This window comes from Colletotrichum karsti (assembly GCF_011947395.1).
Source record: "Colletotrichum karsti strain CkLH20 chromosome Unknown Scaffold13, whole genome shotgun sequence".
Lineage (NCBI taxonomy): Eukaryota > Fungi > Ascomycota > Sordariomycetes > Glomerellales > Glomerellaceae > Colletotrichum > Colletotrichum karsti.
Window position 1 is genome coordinate 927343 of NW_024065913.1, and position 19901 is coordinate 947243.

Sequence of the window (19901 nt, forward strand, 5' to 3'; positions counted from 1 at the left end):
AGATAGATCACAACGGGTTGACATTGGGGGGAACCCTCGGCAGGATTACCTTTCTTTCGTTGCCGCTGCTCCGTCGGTCGACTCGTGAGAAGGCATGACTAGCGCCTAGAACTTGTCTTACATGTGTGACTGTGCCCAATCGCCAGCATCCAATCGTCTCATGTTCATTCTCCTTCTGACCCAGATGGGACGGACTCCTGCAGTTACATGTGATAGACTTTGAGGCTCACCATTAGCATTGTGTTTTACGTTCTTTTGTTCTGAGCTACTACGTACATTTCATTTTGCATACACGTGTAATTTCGCCCACCAAACGCTTCTCACCGACTCGACCAACGCCTCGTCAACCCCCACCAAGCACGCAGCTGTGATAAAAGCCGTCTCTAACGGGCCTGCTGCATTTCGGGGAGTCGTGATCTGTCCTCCTGAGGCACTTCGGTCGAAGCTTCCTTGGCCAGTCTGATATCCGTGCGACTCAGCTTCAAGTCGCTGGCGTAGGGTTCAAATTCCGCAACGACTTGGGCCAGGCCCGTCTTCAGCGCAGAGATGACCGCGTCCACCTCGGGCGTAGCCTTGTTCTGCTGGATGTCTGTCCAGTGGACTGGGAAGTTGGCCTTGAATGTTTCGATTTTGTTGATAATGACGGTGAAAGATCGAATGACGGTAGCGACGTCCCTATGAACGTTGCCGAATTTGTCCTCCTGGAGACTGTTCACCAAGAACAGGCTGAGCACATCGATAGCGTTGATGTACTGGCTCAACTCCGAGTATGGGGTTCCGAGAATGACAGCGGTGAGGCGGTTGCGGAACTCTTGGCGGAAGATCCAGCCAACGTACTCATTTCTCACCACTGTCAGAGCCCAAATCTGGATCTGGCTTTTCAACTGAGGCGAAGACAGGGCCTCCTGCTGCTCCTTGCTCAAGACCTTGTCCCGCGCGCTCCGAAGGGTCTTCTTCGCAATAGGGCTGAGCTGGGACACTGGCGAATGGCCAGGATGTCGCCCGACTGAGGTCAGAGCCTTCTCCACCTCGCCGCGCATGCTCTTGTTTGCCGGCTTGCTCTGAAAGATGGGGTCCTCTTTCAGAGGTGCCGCCGAGCGAGCTCGCACTTCTTCGGGTTGAGCCGGAGGAGCCGGAGCAGCCAACGGCTTCCCGTACTCGTCTATTCTTTTCTCGATGCTCTTGACGACATCCATGCAGAGTACAAAGATTTGAGACCACATAGGACCGTCCTTACGATCAATGTCCTCGTAAATAGCCTTGCGTCTCACATTGACGTTCCTGGCAATATAAGCCAGCTCCCAGAGAGCAAAGCACTGCGATGGTAAGTCACATGATAGTATCCATGGGGAAGAAGAAACCTACACGAATCTGCGACTTCTTGCTTTTGAGTCCGTTCAGGAGAGAACCATTGGGGTCTTTGGACTCGCTAGTCAGGGGCCTGCCGTTCTTCAGCGGCTCCTTGACCATGAAGGTTGAAAAAGCATGGTTCGCCGTCTTCCACATGCTGGTGATGAGAAAGCCTGCAATAAAGCAACGGAGGAAGAGCCAGATGTCGAGGGGGTGGGTCGGAGGCAACATATTGGTCTTCGGAAGGTTGTAAAACGGTCGCAAGAAGAAAAGCGCCCAGCCCCAGACCCATGATCTCAGGATGATGAAGTAAATAAAGATCGAGGCGAAGAGATTGCCCATTGCTCTCTGGCTTGCCTGGGCGAGGATCGCAGGAATTTCACCCACCACATTTTTCAAAGTCGCAGAGCTGTCGCTAGAAACCTTGGCCGTGGACCTCGACACATCGATCAAGATCTTGTCATCGTCGTGGTAGAAGTGAAATAGCGCCTGCACAGCGGCGCTGATGCCCATGTAGCAAAAGAAGTAGATCGTTCGCTCATTCGCCCGGGCGCGGTCGCCGCTGTAGTACGTGACCAGTCCCAGGTTCGCCGTATCCGGAAGAGCCCAGAGGTAGATATAGGAGAACAGAGTGCTCGAGAACCCATAGAACATCCATGTTTCGATCGTCTGGAGGCTGGCGAAGGACTTGGTGAATGCGTGGAAGGTGGAGTTGGAGGCGCGGGAGCCGACGTGGTATTGGGATATGCGAAGGACTATAATCGCTAGGCCGCAGATGAATAGAAAGACGGCTCGAATGCCAGCGGGGCCAATGGGAAACCAGGACCAGAAGTCTATGCGATGTCAGTCAGTAGATTCGCGAGGTTTGGCTACAATGTGAACTCACAGGAGCTCCAGCCAGAGAGCAAGATGGCCTGGAAATAAGACAGCGCCAACAAAATCGTTGCGGTGGAAGAAAATCGCCTATGCAGCGCGGGTTGCAGGAAGTCCTTGTAAGGCGCCCTTCTGACTGTAGCCGGTGCCATGTTGACAGCGCATGGTCAGTCGACCGTGTGTTTGGGCGATGTTGGCGAGGCTGCACTCGAGCATGTGCCGGGATCTGGAAGTAAGTAAATAATGTAAAAATCTCCCATGCAACAACACTGCAGGTACGGGTCGAGCTCGGGCTGCCTGACGCCCGGGCCCACTCGAAAAAAGAGTACCTTACCCGGCGTAGCTACCTCCGTTAGTATCACGTGCTGGGCCGATAAGATAAGCAGAACAGGCACCGCCAATGCGAACGGGACGTGATTGGGTCATGGTAGGCACTTACGTAGGTTCCAGCCACATTCAACGACGACGTCACGAACCAACTTCCTCCATCGTCTTAACTTTCCATCGCTTCAAGTAATTCATCGTTCTCGTGTGACCGAACCGCCATTCCTTTGATTGCTTTACTCCCGTGTTTTTGCATCCGCCATTCTCACCATGTCATACGACCAGCTATCCTCGCTCGAAGCGGGCCGATCGGGTCGTCAAGGCAACTACTCCGACGACCCCGAGTTCAAGCAGCTCCAGTCGCAGTTGACGAACAAGATCTTCAACCTGAGGCGCAACATTCAACAATTGACATCCGACGTCAACATTCTCGGAACCAAGCGCGATACCGCTCGAGTCAGAGAAAGAGTACACGATCACCTCGACAAGACGCGGGATCTATGCAAGGAGATTGGAGACGGGGTCAAGAAGCTTCAGACCTGGGATGACTTGACGGTTAGTGGTGTAGATACTTTGTGCGAGTTTCCCTGCTAACTTGCAACCCAGAAACAACAAAAGTATGACCAGTCCAGAGTGTCGACGGACTTCCAGAACGCACTCCAAGAGTTCCAAGACATCCAGCGCAAGGCGCTCGAGAAGCAGCGAGCCTCCGTCACAGCCGCACGCGCGGCGCATGACGGTGAAGGAGCCGACGCCTCGGCAGGTACCGAGGGTCATCTTGAACAACAGCAGCAGCAGCAACAGGAAGCCGTGCGATTAGCGTCCCAGGACGAGGTGGATTTCCAGGAGGCACTGATTGTCGAGCGCGAGGAGGAGATTCGCAACATTGAGCAAGGCGTTGGCGACTTGAATGTCTTATTCAGACAAGTAGCGCAGATCGTGTCTGAGCAAGGCGAGCAGCTCACTTCGATCGCGGACAACGTGGAAGACGTCCGGGATGACACCCGGGGCGCCCAGGTCGAGCTCAGACAGGCGGCGAAGCATCAGAAAGCAGCACGCAACAAAGGATGCTGTCTTTTGCTGATTCTTGCGGTCATTCTGACCATCATCCTTCTTGCGATTTTCCTTGATTAGCGTGGGATGGCTAGGAAGTTTCTTTTTGTAGATTGATATTACAAAGGCGTTCGGCGGGGCGTAGTGCCGCTACTGTACATCATTGGGTCTTCTCTGTAGCCACTGAAAGTAGGATTGAACTGATTCCTTATGTCGTATGACCTTTCCTGCTTGATCACATTGTTCGTCGCAGCAACCAGTCCTCATGTCGACCGGGTTTGTACGTGTACTTCCTGACCAACTCATCGGGATCATATCCTGCGGAACGCCTGATCTGGTTGATAAGTTTCGTCCACCACATAGAAGAAACCCAGTAGAGAAATAAGCCCGAAGGCAGCTGGCAGATGGCGAATGGTAATACAACGGAGGCGGCGAGCATAGCTCTTGACAAACGGACCTTCCACTTTGTGTGGGAAGGTAGCTGGGTCATATCCGTGCCAGGGATGTCAAGAACCATTCTTTTCATACCGGCAGTGGATGGAAGAGATGTTATGATCATGGTGATGCCGAGGGCTGCAGGTCCGATGAACCAAGGATCCGGTGCTGCAAGGTCGAATATGAGCCGGCCGGTGTCAGTGTACACACCCAGATCTAGAACCGTAGACAGAGATTGAGCTCCGTTGGAGACGTCATCGGTTGCCGCCACGAGAGTTGTTGTAGTCTGATCCGAAATTGAGGTTGCTCCTTCAGATGTCGCTTTCGCAGTGTCCCTGTACCGGCCGGTCAACACGGATAAGATACCGCCTTGAACACCGCACAGCCGTCTGATGGCTTCCGAACTGACCAGCCATATGGGAAAGCCGAGAAAAGGCGCATATGTTTTCCAGTCTTGGGCCTTGTGTTCTTTCAAGATCCTTCTCCTTTCGCGTGCTGCTCTGATAGCAGTCTGAGGCGCATTTTTGCCAAAGAATTGCCAGAGGTTGATGTAATGGCTCACTGAGGCTTGGCGGATGAGAATTGTTTCCGAGTACTTTTGGAGTGGCAGTCGCATCATTGATGTAACCAAGGACAGTGTGAGAATGGGTACTACCCAACCACCGCCCGCGACCTGGCCATTGATCAGGAACGCGAGAGCTTGTTCAACACCTGCGTCTGCAATGGCCGCAATCGAGAAGTTTCTAGCACCCAGCCTGGGTTGAGCAAGACAACGTGCGGTGTTGCGCAGCTGCGGTCGAAGAGAGGCGTGCAAGGGGTTTGCTGAGAAGCCGGCAACGGGCTGGTGCCATTTTGAAGCCAGAGCGTAACGCGCTCCTCTCAAAGAAGCCATAACAGGCAACTCCTAGGTTGGTGGCAATTGTCGTGGCTTGTGTCAAGACGAAGCGTAGAGGGTGAAGGTACCAGTCGGATTGAGCTCGCTCAAATGGTCATGTCGGGAGTCGAGGATCTGGGTGAGACCGAGGATGAGAACTTGAGAGAAGCCAACAAGAAACTCAATGGTCAATAGCTGTCTTTGGTGGGCCGTCGAATCCTTACCTAACGCCGCCCGCGTCGTTGTCCCCCGTCCATCCCGGCCGGTTCCACCTGTGAACCCTGGTGGGGCTCCACTACGAGGTACGTACGGCACGGCAGGTGTGCCGCCCTAACCCATGTGCAGCGCTGCAGCTCCCCCCGCCCCATTTCTAGCTTGCAACATCCCGTCCGTACCACCTGGCCACTTGCCGTCAAGATCCATCTCCGTCCTTCAAACATCCCACGCAGACGTCAACGGGCATGCTGATGCTGCTGGACTTGACCGCCGCCCTCTTCGGCTTCGACTGCCTTTTCTTTCAAACACCCCACGGTCTCTGCGCAGCATAAAAGCTCGACTCGCACATAACTATCTCCCTGTCAATCGGCCCCGATGCCGGAAACCTGCTCAGCGCCGTCTGGGCAGAAGCCCTTCTCTTTCGGCCTCGATCCTTGGACCCTCGCCTACGTCGTCGTGCCGATCGTCGCCATCACTCCGCTAGCAACGTACATCATGCTCCCTTTTCTGATCCGAACCTTCGGCTCGATGTTGGGATGGTACCTCCGAAAGAAGACGGAGGGAAGACGAGCGCAGCTTCTCGAGCTGATGACCGCAGAACAACAGGAGTTCAAGCGGTCTCAGTCGACATCCAGCAAAAGCTCTGGTGGAAAGGGTAATACGAAATCACATGCTGCTGGAATTTCTGGAAACGGCGAAAAGGACGTCAATTGGACCGGAATCATCGCCTTCTTCCACCCATTCTGGTACGGTTTCTCGTTCACAAGGGCAAATTGCAACAACTAACAGTACGCAGTAACTCTGGAGGCGGAGGTGAAAGAGTTCTCTGGGCTGCGATTAAAACCACCCAAGAAAGATACCCAAACGCTCTCTGCGTAGTTTACACCGGCGATCATGAAATGAACAAGCAGTCTATGCTCGCGCGCGTCAAGGTTTGTACCTCGAACATGATACCCCTCTTTCCACGCACTCACACCCTGTCTCAGACCCGGTTCAATATCGATCTTCACCCCCCGACTATCAACTTCCTCTACCTGAGCACGCGACACCTCGTTCTGGCCTCGACATGGCCTCATTTCACGCTTCTCGGACAGTCTCTCGGATCTATGGTACTTGCGTGGGACGCTTTTCAACTGCTGGTTCCCGACATCTTCATTGACACTGTGGGCTACGCATTCGCTTTGGGACTGTCCAAGATCCTTTTCCACAAACTTCCTACTTGCGCTTATGTGCACTACCCGACAATCTCGACCGATATGCTGGAGTCACTCGACCCCAAGGCTGCCACTGGGTCTCAGGGTGTCAACGCCGGCAAGGGGGTTGGCTTTCGGGGCAAGGTCAAGAAGATGTATTGGCAATTGTTTGCCGCCCTGTACTCCCGGGTCGGATCTACTGTCGACATCGTCATGACAAACTCGACTTGGACGCAGGGCCACGTCCAGAGGCTCTGGGGACCGTACCGTCAGGCTAGATCCCGAACCAACCCGATTGCCGTCAACTACCCTCCTTGTGCTGTCGAGGAGCTCGAGCAAGCTGTGGAGGTGTCTGAAGCTAGCGAAAAGAAGCGCGAGAAGGCCATGGTTTACATTGCACAGTTTCGCCCTGAGAAGAACCATCAGCTCATCGTTCAATCCTTCGCTGAGTTCTTGAAGACGAACACTGAAGCTGCCAAGGAGGCAAAGCTGGTTCTCATTGGTAGTGTGAGAGATGATCATGACTCCAAGCGTGTCTATACGCTGCGCCTCCTTGTCAATGAACTCAGCATTAAGGATAGGGTTGAGTTTCACCTGGATGCGTCGTGGCCTGAGATCTTGGACTGGCTGCGCAGGGCTTCTGTGGGTGTGAACGGCATGTGGAATGAGCACTTTGGCATTGGTGTTGTGGAATACCAGGCTGCTGGTCTGATCTCTGTTGTTCACAACAGCGGTGGTCCCAAGCTGGACATTGTTGTTGAGGTCGACGGCCAACCCACAGGTGAGTTGAGGCCAGTAAAACAAAAGGGGATATTCACTAACAAAAAGACAGGCTTCCACGCTACCAACGTCAAAGAATTCGCAGAGGGCTATGAGAAGGCCCTTTCTATTAAGGATGCGCTTCCCATTCGCTTAAGAGCACGGCAGTCAGCCAAGCGGTTCAGCGAGACAGAATTTGATGTGAAGTGGATCGCTCAGATGGAAAAGCTGGTGGCTATGACGCTTTAAATGCATTGCTCTTACTTGTATCTCTATATGTACTTCATAGACTCGAGGATACCCCTTTCCTTCAGACACCCTCAATAAACCATGGACAAGGTTTCTAGATCATGCCTTTTATGTTCATACATTTACACGGTAAACGCGCCACTGTTCTTCTGACGCGGCTCGCTCGCTGCTTCAAACACTCCTCCGCTGAATACGATTCCCTGCACCGCGCTTCGGCCCTCGGGAACCCATGTGACGTTGTGGCCCTTCTCAAGCATGCTCGCGACAGTGCCGTTGTCAAAGGGGTACTCGAAGGTGACGGTGTTGGGCATGAGTTGATCATGCAGCCGCGGCTCACGAAGAGCTTCCTTCATGGTCTGTCCGTGCTCGAGGACATGCCAAGTGACTTGTGCCGTTGAGCTGATGATACGGGAGCCGCCGGCAGCGCCGACGGTGACGTAGAGCTTGCCATTGGCGTCTTCGACGATGATGGGCGTGATCGAGGACAGGGGGCGCTTGTTTGCGCGGACAAAGTTTGCGGGGGACGGCTCGAAGCCGAACGCGTTGCGGACGCCGGGGATCGAGAAGTCGTTCATCTCGTTGTTCCTAGGAGATGTGTGTTAGCGTGACATTGGGAGAGCAGTAAACTTTGGGCCTTACAGAATGACACCGGACAACGGGTCCATGATTTGAGCTCCGAAGAGAAGGTTGACCGTCGTGGTCAGGGAGGTAGCCATGCCTGACTTGTCAGCCGTGACGATGTGCGATGTTCCGAAGCCCTCGCTCGTGTACATGGCGTGCGGGTCGTACTTTTCAACCGGCTGCGTCTGGTTGTCAAGAATCCGGCCGCGGATGTCCTTGGCCTTGGCCTCGTCGATGAGAGTGTCTTCGTAGGGGCCAATGCCGGCCACGAAGTCCGGGTCACCAAGCAGCGATCGAGCGCCGTAGGCGAAGCGCAGGGCCTCGTCGAAGCGGTGGACCCCAAGGTTGACGTCGTCGCTCTCGGAGGGGTCGAACTGCTCCATGATCTTGAGGGTGTTGAGGGCGACGGCGCCACTGGCGGGGGACCCGACGGATGTGAGGCGGTAGCCGCGGTAGGTGATGTTGAGAGAGGGTCGGGTGATGACTTTGTAAGATTGTAGGTCTTCCAGTGTCATTGTGCCGTTTGTGGCGCGGACCGTGGCCACCATTGACTCGGCGATTGGGCCTGAGTAGAAGGCTTCGGGGCCTTCTTCGGCGATCTTGGCGAGAGTTGCCCCATATCTCTTGCGATAAATGGTGTCACCAAGCTTGAGAAGCGTGCCTTTCGCTCGTTAGCCAACGGATAGTCGAGATGGAGGAACTTGAGTCTTACCGTGAGGGGCAAACTCCTCGGCCCAAACGGGATCTTCAACAAGAAAGTTCTTCTGATTTTCAACGGCTGAGGCCATATAACGGACCAAATCCTCAGAGACTCTGAACCCAGCCTTTGCCAATAAAGACGCTGGGGTGACAACGGTTTTCCACGGCAGTGACTGAAGCACATGTCAGCTGAGGTTGTCTTAATCATGGAAAGATCGATCTTACCCCGTACTTTTTGTGGATATATTCCAATCCACGAACTTCACTCGGCACGCCTACGGCCAAACCGCCATAAACGCTTCCCGCGACGTTGCCCTTGTACATGTCCTGGAAGGCTGCCGCCGGCGCCGATTCTCTGAAATCAACAGACTCATAGTTCCCGTCTGAGTCCCTAATAACAACAAATCCGCCACCGCCGATGCCAGAGTGGTACATGCCAACTGTTCCTACGCAGAAAGTCGTACCGACCAAAGCATCTACTGCATTGCCCTATGGATTCAGTCAGCATGCAAACTTTCAAATCACCTTCTGGATGATATTTTAGAACAAACGTACGCCTCGCGCGATCAGATCGCGTCCTATCCTGCTGCATTCCACAGATTCACTTGCAACGGCGCCGTTGGTCCCGCCAGAAGGGTTGAAGATAAATTCCGGTATCGCAGCGGTCGTAACCAGCCGTAACTCGGTCAGAGCCAGCAAAGAGGCGTAGCAGCGCCATGTAGAAGTGGTAAAAGTCTCTATTTGTGTTGTTAGTATGAAGCGTTCGTTCGAACACTGCTCATCCCGCGGGATGGGACGAACTCACTCATCTTGAAGAGCTTAACGAGAGCACGAGCGGTGGTTGAGCCCCCTTCGACACCAGACGGAACGTCGAGACCCTATCGGCGCAAACGCCGTCGATTGATAAGCCGAAAAAGGGAATGGTCTATGTATCCTCCGAGTCTATGCCGTCGTCCTGCCGTGTCTTATTTTCCTCGAAACACAGAAAAAAACGATAGTGTTTCTACCACAACTCCAGCCGGGTCTCTACCAGAAAAAGATGGGGGTGATGGCGAGCTCAACCGGCTTCCGTATTCGGGGGAAGCGCCATGACTTATGTCGATTGCGAATATGCCCCAGCAACTTACTCACAAGGTCTCGGGACGCCGCCGTGGGATCCACACCCCCGGGCTTACTGATAAGGGAAGCTGGGGGGCGCATGATAACGATCACCTGGCGCGGCCCCACACCGACTACAGCAACACCCAATCAGCGACGGGCGAATTAAGTAATTCTCAGCAACTTCAGACGGTGATAACTTTTTTCTCGCAAGTCACAAGCTTCCACTTATTGAATTTGGAGGCACATCTCTTTTGGCTTTAAGAGGTGCACCAACGACGATAGCTTTTGATGGTGTGATAGCTACGAACGACGGTTTCGATCATTCCATTTACGCCTTCACTTCACATCCGGCCGTCGCAGAATTAAGCCCCAACCGTTGCAGCAAAGTCCCCAAGAACCTTCACTGACACCGTCTCATGGGCTTGCCCCTGCGGTTCCTCCCGAGACTCAATTCATCTACACTTCGCCCGTTTATCGGTAGCTTTTCATACGCAACCAGTCGTCGCACTTCGACGTTCGTCACACGCCGCAAAATGTCATCAACAACAGAGGCGGCGCCGCCACAGGCCCCCTCTCAGTCTGCAGCGCCACCTTCCCAGGACGCTCCCTCAAAACCCCAGGGACAGAAATGGCAGAACAAGAATGGGAAACAGAACGGCAAGCGCCAATTCCAAGGCCAGGGCGGTAGGAGGGATCCTAAGCAGAGGAAATCTAAGCGCGAAAGAAATATCACGGAGGGTTCTTCGGAGGAGGTCTTGGCGGCGGATGTGCAAGCGGTCATCGCCTCGAGGAAGGACCTCTTCCCCGAACCGATGGAGGTGGAAGCCAAGGTGGGCGAGAGTGAAACGGTCGAGAAGCCAAAGGCGGTTCTCCCCGAGCTGTTCACCGAGATCGAGGTGGAAGTCCTCGAGCTCTCATCCACGGGCGACGGCTTGGCCGTCCAGCCCGACTCCCCGCAAGTCTATGTCGTTCCCTTCGTGGCCCCTGGCGACATCGCAAAGATCAAAGTCGTCCGCCACGTCCGTGAGGAGAACTACTCTGTCGCCGACTTCTTGTCGGTCATCAAGCCCGGCCCCCTGCGCGACGACTCCAGGATCAACTGCAAATACTTCTCCACCTGCTCCGGCTGCCAGTTCCAGATGCTCGACTACGACACCCAGCTCGCGCACAAGCGCACCATTGTCGAGAAGGCCTACAAGAACTTTTCGCAACTTCCCCCCGAGCTCGTCCCTACCATCAGGGACACCATCGGCAGTCCCCTGCAGTACAACTACCGCACCAAGCTCACCCCTCACTTCGACGGTCCCCCGGGTTTCCACAGAAAGGGCAAGCCCAGGAAGGCGCTGGATAAGGTGCCGGAAGTGGGCTTCAACGCCAAGGGCCGACGCATCGTCCTCGACATCGAAGACTGCCCGATTGGAACAGATGCCGTGCGGCTGGGCATGAAGCGCGAGAGGGCGAGGATCGCGCGCGACTTCGGCAACTACACCAAGGGCGCGACCATCCTGCTGCGCGAGAACACGAAACGGTACCCCAAAGACGGCGAGGAACAGCCGCCCGCCGAGCTCCCGGAGGACGCCGTCCGTGTGGAGACGGACACCCACGTCGACATCAAGACGTGCATCTCGGAAGCCACGGGTGCCATGTCGAGCGAGTACATCGACTCCTTCATCTTCACCAACCCGGCCAACTCTTTCTTCCAGAACAACAACTCCATCCTGCCAAAGTTCACCGACTACATCCGCCAGCACGTCATGCCGCCCAAGGGCCCCAACAGGGACCGCATCAAGTACCTCATCGACGCGTACTCTGGTTCTGGCCTCTTCACCATCACGCTCGCCTCGCTGTTCAAGGGCAGCACGGGCATCGACATCGCCAAGGACTCCATAGAGTACGCGCGGAAGAACGCGCGCCTGAACAACCTGCCCGAGGAGCAGTGCAACTTCATGGCCGCGGACGCGCCGGAGCTGTTCAAGCACGTCACGTACCCGCCGGACGAGACGGTCGTGGTGATTGACCCGCCGCGCAAGGGCTGCGACAACGACTTCCTGAGCCAGCTGTTGAGGCACGGCCCGCGGAGGGTCGTGTATGTGAGCTGCAACGTGCACACGCAGGCGCGGGATGTCGGTGTGCTCGTTCGCGGGGACGGTGGTGATGGCACCAAGTACGAGATTGAGAGTCTCGTGGGATTCGACTTCTTCCCGCAGACGGGACATGTGGAGGGTGTGGCGGTTTTGAACAGGGTGGAGAAGGATGCTTGAAAAAGGGTTCAGAAATAAAAAGGGGGGAGGCTATCAGGATAGACAAAAAGTATATGATACCATCGTAATTATCAAAAAGTACCAGGGACACAGCAATGGAAGGTGGCCCAATTTGTTTCTAGGATTCTAGTTCCTCGTTTCTTATGGTCTTGGTCTCTGTCTATGTACCCGTGTATCAGGATCTTGTACAAAAGAGATGCAGACTTCTAACCCTCCAACGCTCTGTTGTTTGTGTCATCGAGAAGGATCTTCAGCGACTGCACAAGGACCTCGAGCACCTCCGCTCGCCTGCTCTTCTTGGCCGCCTCCTTGAGAACCTCCAAACCGCCCTCCTCGATGATCTTCTTTCGCGCATTGGCACCGGGGACGCCCTCAGCAGCCACCATGTTGTAAATGATGAAGCCTGCGCGGTGCCTCAGGTCCTCGTTGTCATCCGCGCACATGTCGAGAACGACCTTGACGCCCCGCTCGCGATCTACGATGGCCTGTACGACATTCTCGTGACCTGTGAGAGCCGCCAACGCACCGCCAGCCGCGCTTCGTGTGCCCTCATCCTCTGCATCCGCCAAAGCCAGAAGAATGTGCATTCGTTGCTTGGCCTGATCGCTTCCGTCGGCGTATAGAGCCATACCTTCGACTGCTTGCACCAGGTTACAGATGAGCTCCACGGCGGCCTTGGACACACGCGCGTTCGAGCAAAGTAACTGGTCTTCAATCTGTGGCCAGGCTACCCGGATGATGGTTCGCCTCGTATCGAGATCATCAGTCGATGCTAGGTTAGTAAGTGCCATGAGCGCTTCGAAAGTTGGCAGGAGATCTCGGTGTTCAGCTGCCGGGTCCGTGGGGATGATGGACGCCAGGGGCCGAATGGCAGAGACTTGCGGGTTGGAACGACTTCCGCCAAACACGAGAGCCGGGTTCGTGCTAATGAGAATGCGAGCCAGAGCCTGTGCGGCTGTCCGACGTCCTGATGCCTCCGTCTCCGGCAGGGTTGCCCAAGCCGTCAGGAGAAGCTTCACGGCACCCTGCTGTGCCAGTTTTCCGCGCAAAGATGCCGTAACTGATAAGGAATAAATGATAGCGACAGTAAGAGAAAGTGACGCAGTTGAACCGCCCTTGCTGTGAGTAACCAATACTGGGGTGACGCCCGCCTCGAACACGCGCTTGCATCGTTCCGTGACGTGTTCATTGTCGTTGAGAGGATCAGGCCCAGCCCCCTTGCCAGCTGCGGCAGCATACGCCTTCAGCTGGTTCATCTTCTTTTCCTCCTCGGACAGACTAGGTTGGTATCTGGTAAGATTCACCAGGATACTAAGCGCTCCGTAGGTCAAGGGCGACTTCGGCGGGGCGTCTGCGAGCTTCTTGACCAGCTTTTTCAGGAAATCCGGATTCGATGCAAGCTTCTCCTTGATGGCTGGCTGAATCGATGCGTACGCCAGTCCTTCGATGGAATGTTTGTCTCCATGGTCGTCGTCGGACAGGAGCATGGACGTAAATCTCGTTGATAGGTCATCGATGGTTGTGATTGCTGGTGAAATCTTTGATTGCCCCTCCTCATTCTGCGCCGCTGCCGAGGGCACCGCCTTCGTTCTGAAGTCAGTCAGATCTAGATTGGACGGCTCCAAGTCCGGTTGTTGAAAGGTCTGAATACCATACCCTCAGTTTCGCTAGGATGACGGCCGCCAAGTTCTGGACCTGCTCGGAATGTCTGCGCATGGCGACGGAGCCTTCTTGAACGGCGTATTCGGGGTCCTGCTGCATCTCTTTCGCAATCTCGTCGGGGTCCTGGTCGACAACCTCCTCCAGCCACTCGGTGCAGTACTTGTTGACGGCATCTCGGCACTGCGAGTTCATACAAGCAGCGTTGAGCATCTCCAAGCAAGCAGTCTCGACCTTGCGGCTCTTCCACTTCCTCCTCATCAGCGGACCTAGGGAGCTCAGAAAGCCCTCGCTGAGAAACAGGTCGGAGGCGAGGTCAGGGACGATGGGGAAGGTGGCAGCAGCCACACAGAAGGCGACGATGTAGTCATCGTAAGTGCCCCTCTTGAGCTTGGAGAAGAAGAAGCCGGAAAGCTTCTTGGCGCCGTCGTCACCGGCAGCCTTGAGATAGGCAGAGGTGGCCACGATAGCGTGTGCGCGGACGATCTCTGACTGTCTCATATCGAGGTATGCCAAGATTGTGTCGACACAGTCGCTATCGATGAGTTTGCATATCGTCGGTGCAGAGGTCTTGGCCTGGATAAGCTGGGCGTCGTCATTGAGCAATTTGGTGAGCTGGTCCAAATCGCGAATGGTCTCGTCGTCCTCTTTTCCGCCCTCCATTAATCGCGCAAGGACAAGGAGGGTCTCATCCTCTCTCGAGGGCTCCGTCTTGGGAGCGGTGGCTTGAGTGACAGCAGCCATTTGGGGTTGCGTATGGCTGTGAAAAATTGCTTGAACGAGGTCTGGATATGTATATTTTCGGTGTAAACGTTGTTTTTGGTGGTGGGTGAGGACAGACCTGGGACGGAAGAACAGTCTAGAAGGAGACGGGACGGGGCGGAAGTCGATATAAGTACTTTTACTCTGGACCTTAGGGTGCGACGGCGGACTGTGCTGCGGTCTGATGGTCACAAGGTGCTGCGGCGATGACAGATGCGTGGAGGAGGTTTGGTCGGTCAGTTTGCTGAGATAAGAAAAAAGACAACAAGATGAGCCCAAAGGGTTTCACAAGTGAGACTTGTCACTGGCGGATGAGTTGATGGGCGAAATTCAGCCACAGGTAACGCGGTACGTACATGAAAAGTGAGGTCAGACCTGGAGTGTTGAACAACTAGACGTTACCTTAGGTTAGGTCCGTACCTCCTGCCTATCAAGCTACCAACAACCAATGGCTTTCGGCACCTCATTACTTCCAAATTACCAGGTCCAGGTTCCAGCTCCGTGTTCAACGTCAGGTCTTATCCTCGTCTTCTTGGGATGTGGCAGTGGGCGAAAGGCCCGACTTTCCTTTTTTTAGGTGCCACGGGTGCCCCTCCCTGGCCCCCATTTGCAAACCGACATGCAGGGCACACTGGACTTCAGACACCAAAAACAACCTCTCACTTCCTGCGCGCCCAGGTTGCATCACAGGGACCAAAACTCTCTCAACCGCCTGGAACCCAAACCCAACAGTTACACCGCCCGGCCTCACATGGTACTGGAGTACTTCTGCACCCCATCCATCCATCCAAACAAACAACACTCCACTGCAGAAGGTCATCTCAATGCATAAACCCAAAGTCGACTGAGCCTTCTAGCCCCTCATGGCCTGCTGACTAGTTAAGAAGGCACATCCCAATCGGGCTCGGCCAACAAGATGCACGCTGTCTGTAGGGGCGGGGCGGAATGCTTGAATGCACCAAGCACCACTGCCTCAGCCGGCCGTCACGTTCCGTACTCCGTCACCACTTAACGCGCCCCCACGCCAGACCGCGCCTTATGCGTTTGGTATATTCCCTGGTATTTCAGCGAGATGGCGGAACGTAGGGACGACGGACGCCGGACAACCTGGGAAAGATGGCTCTAGAAGAGGCGAAATGAAGGGGCAGATGACTGAGAACAACGCAAGACCAAACAAACACTTGGTCATCACCAACCGCTTCTGTCGAGTTCCACGCAAATGACCTAGAAGATCTCGCCAGAATCGGTACTAATAATACCCCAGCAACGAATGCCATCATCTGCCTACCTACCTAAGGTATTGTGAGATTCCCAGTGACGCATCTTGCAGTGCTAGGTGCAGTGTTGGACCCTTCGGAGCCTGTTCCCCGTCATCCCCGGGGCCCTGGCCTGAAGGTGCCCGCCATCCAATGACTTCCGTCGCTCTTTCCCGCCGTCCTCTGTGCGCACAGACCAGCCGTAAGCTCGGCCGTCAAGTTATTTCTGAAAGTGAAGCAAGCTCGTTGCATGACTTCACCTCACACAAGCCCCTACCACAAACCGCCCTACTTTTTTCTCTCTTTGATTGTTTGATACCGCGCCAAGAGGTCCATTGTGCACCGCTTGGTCTCGAGGACGTAGGATCAAGGGGTGGTCCAATTGACGGAGCGTCGATCGCCATACCCAAGCAACTCACCACATATGCCCCACAGGTGACAACCTCCCGCGACTCGGCCGCCCGCCTACGAGGCCATCGCCGCACTTCACCATGAACAACGTCGACGCCTCGGACCACTACGAGGTCTCCTCGCACGAGACCACGCCTTCCCTCCTTTCCATCGTCATCGACACGAACCCCCGAGCCTGGGCTGCTCTCAACGACGTCCTCCCGCTCTCCAAGGCGATCGCGAACATCCTCGTCTTCGTTAACGCACACCTCGCCTTCAGCAATGCGAACCAGGTCGCCATCATAGCCTCGCACAGCAACCGCGCAGTATGGCTCTACCCCACGAAACCCGAGCCCTCGGGCGCCTCGAACGGCACGTCTGAAGACGTCGACATGACGGACGCCTACGCGCCGACCCCCAACAAAGCTTCAGCGAACAAGTTTCCCCAGTTCGCACAGATCGAAACGGCTGTCCTGGCAGCAGTGCGAGCACTCGTCAACGCTACCACCGAAGCTGATCTGGCCTGTACGACAACGCAGCTCTCAGGCGCGCTCACGCTTGCGCTGTCGCACATCAACAAGACCTCCATGGCACTAAACGAGACGAAAAAGGCGCCAGAGGGCACTCGCACAACCTCTTCCGCCCTCAGCCGTCTACGGGCCCGCATCTTCATCCTCTCCGTATCCGACTCGGAGCCGGTTCAGTACATATCTACAATGAACGCGGTTTTCGCGGCCGCCCACTCCCAAATCCCCATCGATACCCTCGCCTTGTCAGGCGACGCAACATTTCTTCAACAAGCGAGCTACATCACAGACGGAACGTTCATGCAGGCGACCAGCCCTAGGGGATTGCTGAGCTACCTTATGTTCGCCTACTCCGCCGACGCTGAGGCTCGATCGTCATTAATCCCGCCCACACACCACACGGTCGACTTCCGCGCCGCCTGCTTCTGCCACGGCCGAGTCGTCGACACGGGCTTCGTCTGCAGCATCTGTCTTAGCATATTTTGCGACGTGCCCGAAAACTCGGAATGTCTCACGTGTGGTACCAAACTCGCTCTTGGAAGCTACGGCGCTAAGCCCGCTGTCGTTCCGAGGAAGAAGAAAAAGAAGAAGAAGGTGCTGGCTAATGGCAACATCAGGGAGGAGACAGGCACCCCTGGAGGCACTCCGCGTCCAGGATAACGAAGTACGATAAAGGCCCAAATGAGGCACGCAAAGATCGAAAAGGGTCGCTCAGGCCCGGTTTAAGCTGAGCAGGGACAGACTCTAAGAACTGAGGTCAAATAGATTTGGCGTTTGGAAAGACGGTTGGGCTGAGCGGTTGGCCATCAGCCTTTGAATTTAATGCCAGCTTCATGGCTCGTTCACGGACCCCACTATTCGCGCGAAGTAAACCAAGGCAAGCAAACCTGTCTGGTTGTCTATGTGATTTGTCTGCCAATGCTGCTCTAGGTGAAATGTATGCTGCGAGGAGGGGTATCACTAATAACTATTAATATACGAGCCTGCACCTCCCAATCATTCTGTGGCCCGGAAACCCATTCACCAGACCCAAACTTGCCTGGAACGCTCGACGCCAAACCATTTCAACGCAACTTTCCCAGTATTCCTAGCCACGTCGCTGGTGGCCAGTCCAAAATTTTCAGCACACCGAGGCTCCTGTCAAGACCCTAGATCGACCCGTATGCGCCGAGCACCCCGTGTGACTTGAGCCGACTCTCCCAGACGAGACATGACGCACACAGGCTGCCTGTCGGAGCCACCCATCGAAGCGAGCGCGAAGGAGTCAGTGTTGTGCGCGAAGTATAAATAGTACCCCGTCCGCGTCTTCTTGACCGTCATCACGCCAATCGCTCCGACCGAATTGCAGTTCTTGACGCCGGGGTGGCCCATGAAGTCGTTCGTGATGAATGATTCCATGATAGTATCTTCATCCCACTCCTCGACGTCTCTTCCGTTCGGCCCCCTGCGAGTGTTGCCATAGATTCGCTCCGCGCATCGCTGAGACGCCATCGTGGTGGCCATGTGCTCTCCAGTACCGCTGGTCACAGTAGCCACGCTGACTTGGTCAGGGTCGTCCGGGTCGCAGGGCACAACTGCTGATCCGATGCCCACCAAAGCGGCGGGCCCTATGCGCCCTCGATGCTTCATACCAATGCCTCCAGATGACGAGCCTGCCGCAATGTGTCCCTTGTCGTCAATGGCAATGGCTCCAACGGTGTCGGTGATAATATCCTCCTCCTCCTCAATACCGGTAGCAGAGAATGGTCTCTTAATACCACGAGGACTACACGCCTGTAGCTGTGCAATTGTGCTGGCGTGCTTGGCTCCGTCCGACGAAGGGGGCGAAAATGTGCCATCGCGATTCGCCTGGTTTGCCAAGTGACTGGAATCAGGAGGTGGAGAGGCTCTTTCCTGCCAAAGCTGGGCTCGAGACTTATTCGCAGAGGGTAACGAGGCACCGATATAGCTCAGGGCTGACCTGTCCATTCCTTGTTGCGGCGAAGTTCGAAAGTACGACATTGCAGAACTGCTTTGAGATTGGCCTTGAGCCTGGTTATCCAATGCAGGTGAGCTTCGGTGCGGAGAATCCGGCTGACCCTCGTTCCAAGTTCCTGTGAGAATGGCACTGGCATGATCTCGCTGGCCTGGGGCTATTCTTGCTGAGCCAGGCACGGGTTCGTACTGGCGGGAGACATCGGGGGTCTCTCCGGGACTTCTGCGAGATGCTCCCTGCCTTAATTTCTCTTCGGCTCGCTTGAGGTCTTCTTGCCATCGAAGAAACCGATCCCTAGCGTTCTTGGAGATCAAGCGGTCGTTCGGAACGGTTTGCATGCCGTGCTCCATGGCGAAGTTCTTCGCGCCTTCTCCTACTAGGATGTTTGGCGGAACTCGTCTCAAAGATAGAGGTTGATGGCTCTTGTTAAGAATCAGTTTTGCAAGACAAATGGGATTCCGGATGTCTAAAACATTGTTAGTTACAGCAAGGGAAAGCGCGATATAACACGTCAAGACTCACTTGGAACAGCTCCACAAGCACCACTCCGTCCCAGATGGTCGACGACAGTCGCATCACATTCTACGGTTCCGTCCATAGACAGATTCGAACCGTAGCCAGCATTCGTGATCTCTTTGTCTTCAAGGACCTTTAGAGCCATCTCGACAGCGTGAGTTGCCGAGGCACCCGACTTGAGAAACCTCATTCCCATGTTCGCGGCACTGTTGCGGTCAGAAAAAAGCGTCAACTTTGGTAGGCAAGACTTACTCGCTGCAAGCTTCGAGGTGAACCTTCTCGTTCTGATGACTGTGGAAGCCAGCACCTGCGTGAATGAAAATAGCACCGGTGAACTTCTCCTTGTGTATTCGCTTTAGAACTCGGTCAACGGTGCCATTAGTACCTCCAATAGCCTCTCCCTGGGAGTGTGCCGGATCACTGAGCTGATCAATCTTTGGAACCTCAGAAGGTACGTTGGTGTCCAGCGACTCTCGCTCGACACCAAGATTGAGTGATTCCATTCCACAGCAGGCGGGCCCAACTCGTTAGGCTTGGTTCGCATGCAGAATCCAGGCAGGTGTCTATGGAATCAGCCAGTCTTGTACGGTAGGCTGTAAGGCAGGTCTCCTTCGTATGCGAGAGCTTGGTCGTCTGGGCTGGTAGACATGTGACGTTTCTTAGGAATGATCGAGTGGCGATGTTGCCAAATGTTTGCCGAAGGAGTCACCAGTCGAAGACCGTGGGAAAATGGTAGTGAGCTCGGCCAGATATGGGGCCGTAGCGAGTTGTTGAGCGAGTTGGTCCGGGTCGTCGTTGGTACAAGCGA

General features: G+C 55.0%; 9 protein-coding genes across 9 annotated transcripts; 4 read left to right on the forward strand and 5 right to left on the reverse strand.

The window, feature by feature from the left end:
* Positions 1 to 383: 383 nt before the first annotated feature.
* On the reverse strand, positions 384 to 2375 carry CkaCkLH20_04942 (nucleoporin protein Ndc1-Nup; the record flags this gene model as incomplete). Its single annotated transcript, XM_038887661.1, has 3 exons — positions 384 to 1316; positions 1366 to 2183; positions 2237 to 2375. The coding sequence occupies 3 exons, from the start codon at positions 2373 to 2375 to the stop codon at positions 384 to 386; spliced, it is 1890 nt and encodes a 629-aa protein (XP_038747268.1).
* A 442-nt stretch (positions 2376 to 2817) lies between these two features.
* CkaCkLH20_04943 (snare domain-containing protein) lies at positions 2818 to 3681 on the forward strand (the record flags this gene model as incomplete). The annotated part of the gene is made up of 2 exons (XM_038887662.1): positions 2818 to 3102; positions 3154 to 3681. The coding sequence occupies 2 exons, from the start codon at positions 2818 to 2820 to the stop codon at positions 3679 to 3681; spliced, it is 813 nt and encodes a 270-aa protein (XP_038747269.1).
* A 154-nt stretch (positions 3682 to 3835) lies between these two features.
* On the reverse strand, positions 3836 to 4927 carry CkaCkLH20_04944 (uncharacterized protein; the record flags this gene model as incomplete). The annotated part of the gene is made up of 1 exon (XM_038887663.1): positions 3836 to 4927. The coding sequence occupies one exon, from the start codon at positions 4925 to 4927 to the stop codon at positions 3836 to 3838; it is 1092 nt and encodes a 363-aa protein (XP_038747270.1).
* Positions 4928 to 5500: 573 nt separating this feature from the next.
* CkaCkLH20_04945 (uncharacterized protein) lies at positions 5501 to 7326 on the forward strand (the record flags this gene model as incomplete). The annotated part of the gene is made up of 4 exons (XM_038887664.1): positions 5501 to 5871; positions 5922 to 6057; positions 6112 to 7099; positions 7151 to 7326. 4 exons carry the CDS (start codon positions 5501 to 5503, stop codon positions 7324 to 7326), a joined length of 1671 nt encoding a protein of 556 aa, XP_038747271.1.
* A 122-nt stretch (positions 7327 to 7448) lies between these two features.
* CkaCkLH20_04946 (gamma-glutamyltranspeptidase) lies at positions 7449 to 9846 on the reverse strand (the record flags this gene model as incomplete). The annotated part of the gene is made up of 7 exons (XM_038887665.1): positions 7449 to 7911; positions 7966 to 8608; positions 8660 to 8819; positions 8872 to 9135; positions 9202 to 9383; positions 9452 to 9524; positions 9778 to 9846. The coding sequence occupies 7 exons, from the start codon at positions 9844 to 9846 to the stop codon at positions 7449 to 7451; spliced, it is 1854 nt and encodes a 617-aa protein (XP_038747272.1).
* Positions 9847 to 10280: 434 nt separating this feature from the next.
* On the forward strand, positions 10281 to 12008 carry CkaCkLH20_04947 (uncharacterized protein; the record flags this gene model as incomplete). Its single annotated transcript, XM_038887666.1, has 1 exon — positions 10281 to 12008. One exon carries the CDS (start codon positions 10281 to 10283, stop codon positions 12006 to 12008), a length of 1728 nt encoding a protein of 575 aa, XP_038747273.1.
* A 206-nt stretch (positions 12009 to 12214) lies between these two features.
* On the reverse strand, positions 12215 to 14411 carry CkaCkLH20_04948 (uncharacterized protein; the record flags this gene model as incomplete). Its single annotated transcript, XM_038887667.1, has 2 exons — positions 12215 to 13591; positions 13665 to 14411. The coding sequence occupies 2 exons, from the start codon at positions 14409 to 14411 to the stop codon at positions 12215 to 12217; spliced, it is 2124 nt and encodes a 707-aa protein (XP_038747274.1).
* A 1765-nt stretch (positions 14412 to 16176) lies between these two features.
* Positions 16177 to 17262, forward strand: CkaCkLH20_04949 (transcription factor tfiih subunit; the record flags this gene model as incomplete). The annotated part of the gene is made up of 1 exon (XM_038887668.1): positions 16177 to 17262. One exon carries the CDS (start codon positions 16177 to 16179, stop codon positions 17260 to 17262), a length of 1086 nt encoding a protein of 361 aa, XP_038747275.1.
* A 480-nt stretch (positions 17263 to 17742) lies between these two features.
* CkaCkLH20_04950 (threonine aspartase) lies at positions 17743 to 19596 on the reverse strand (the record flags this gene model as incomplete). Its single annotated transcript, XM_038887669.1, has 3 exons — positions 17743 to 19043; positions 19100 to 19299; positions 19346 to 19596. 3 exons carry the CDS (start codon positions 19594 to 19596, stop codon positions 17743 to 17745), a joined length of 1752 nt encoding a protein of 583 aa, XP_038747276.1.
* Positions 19597 to 19901: the final 305 nt, after the last annotated feature.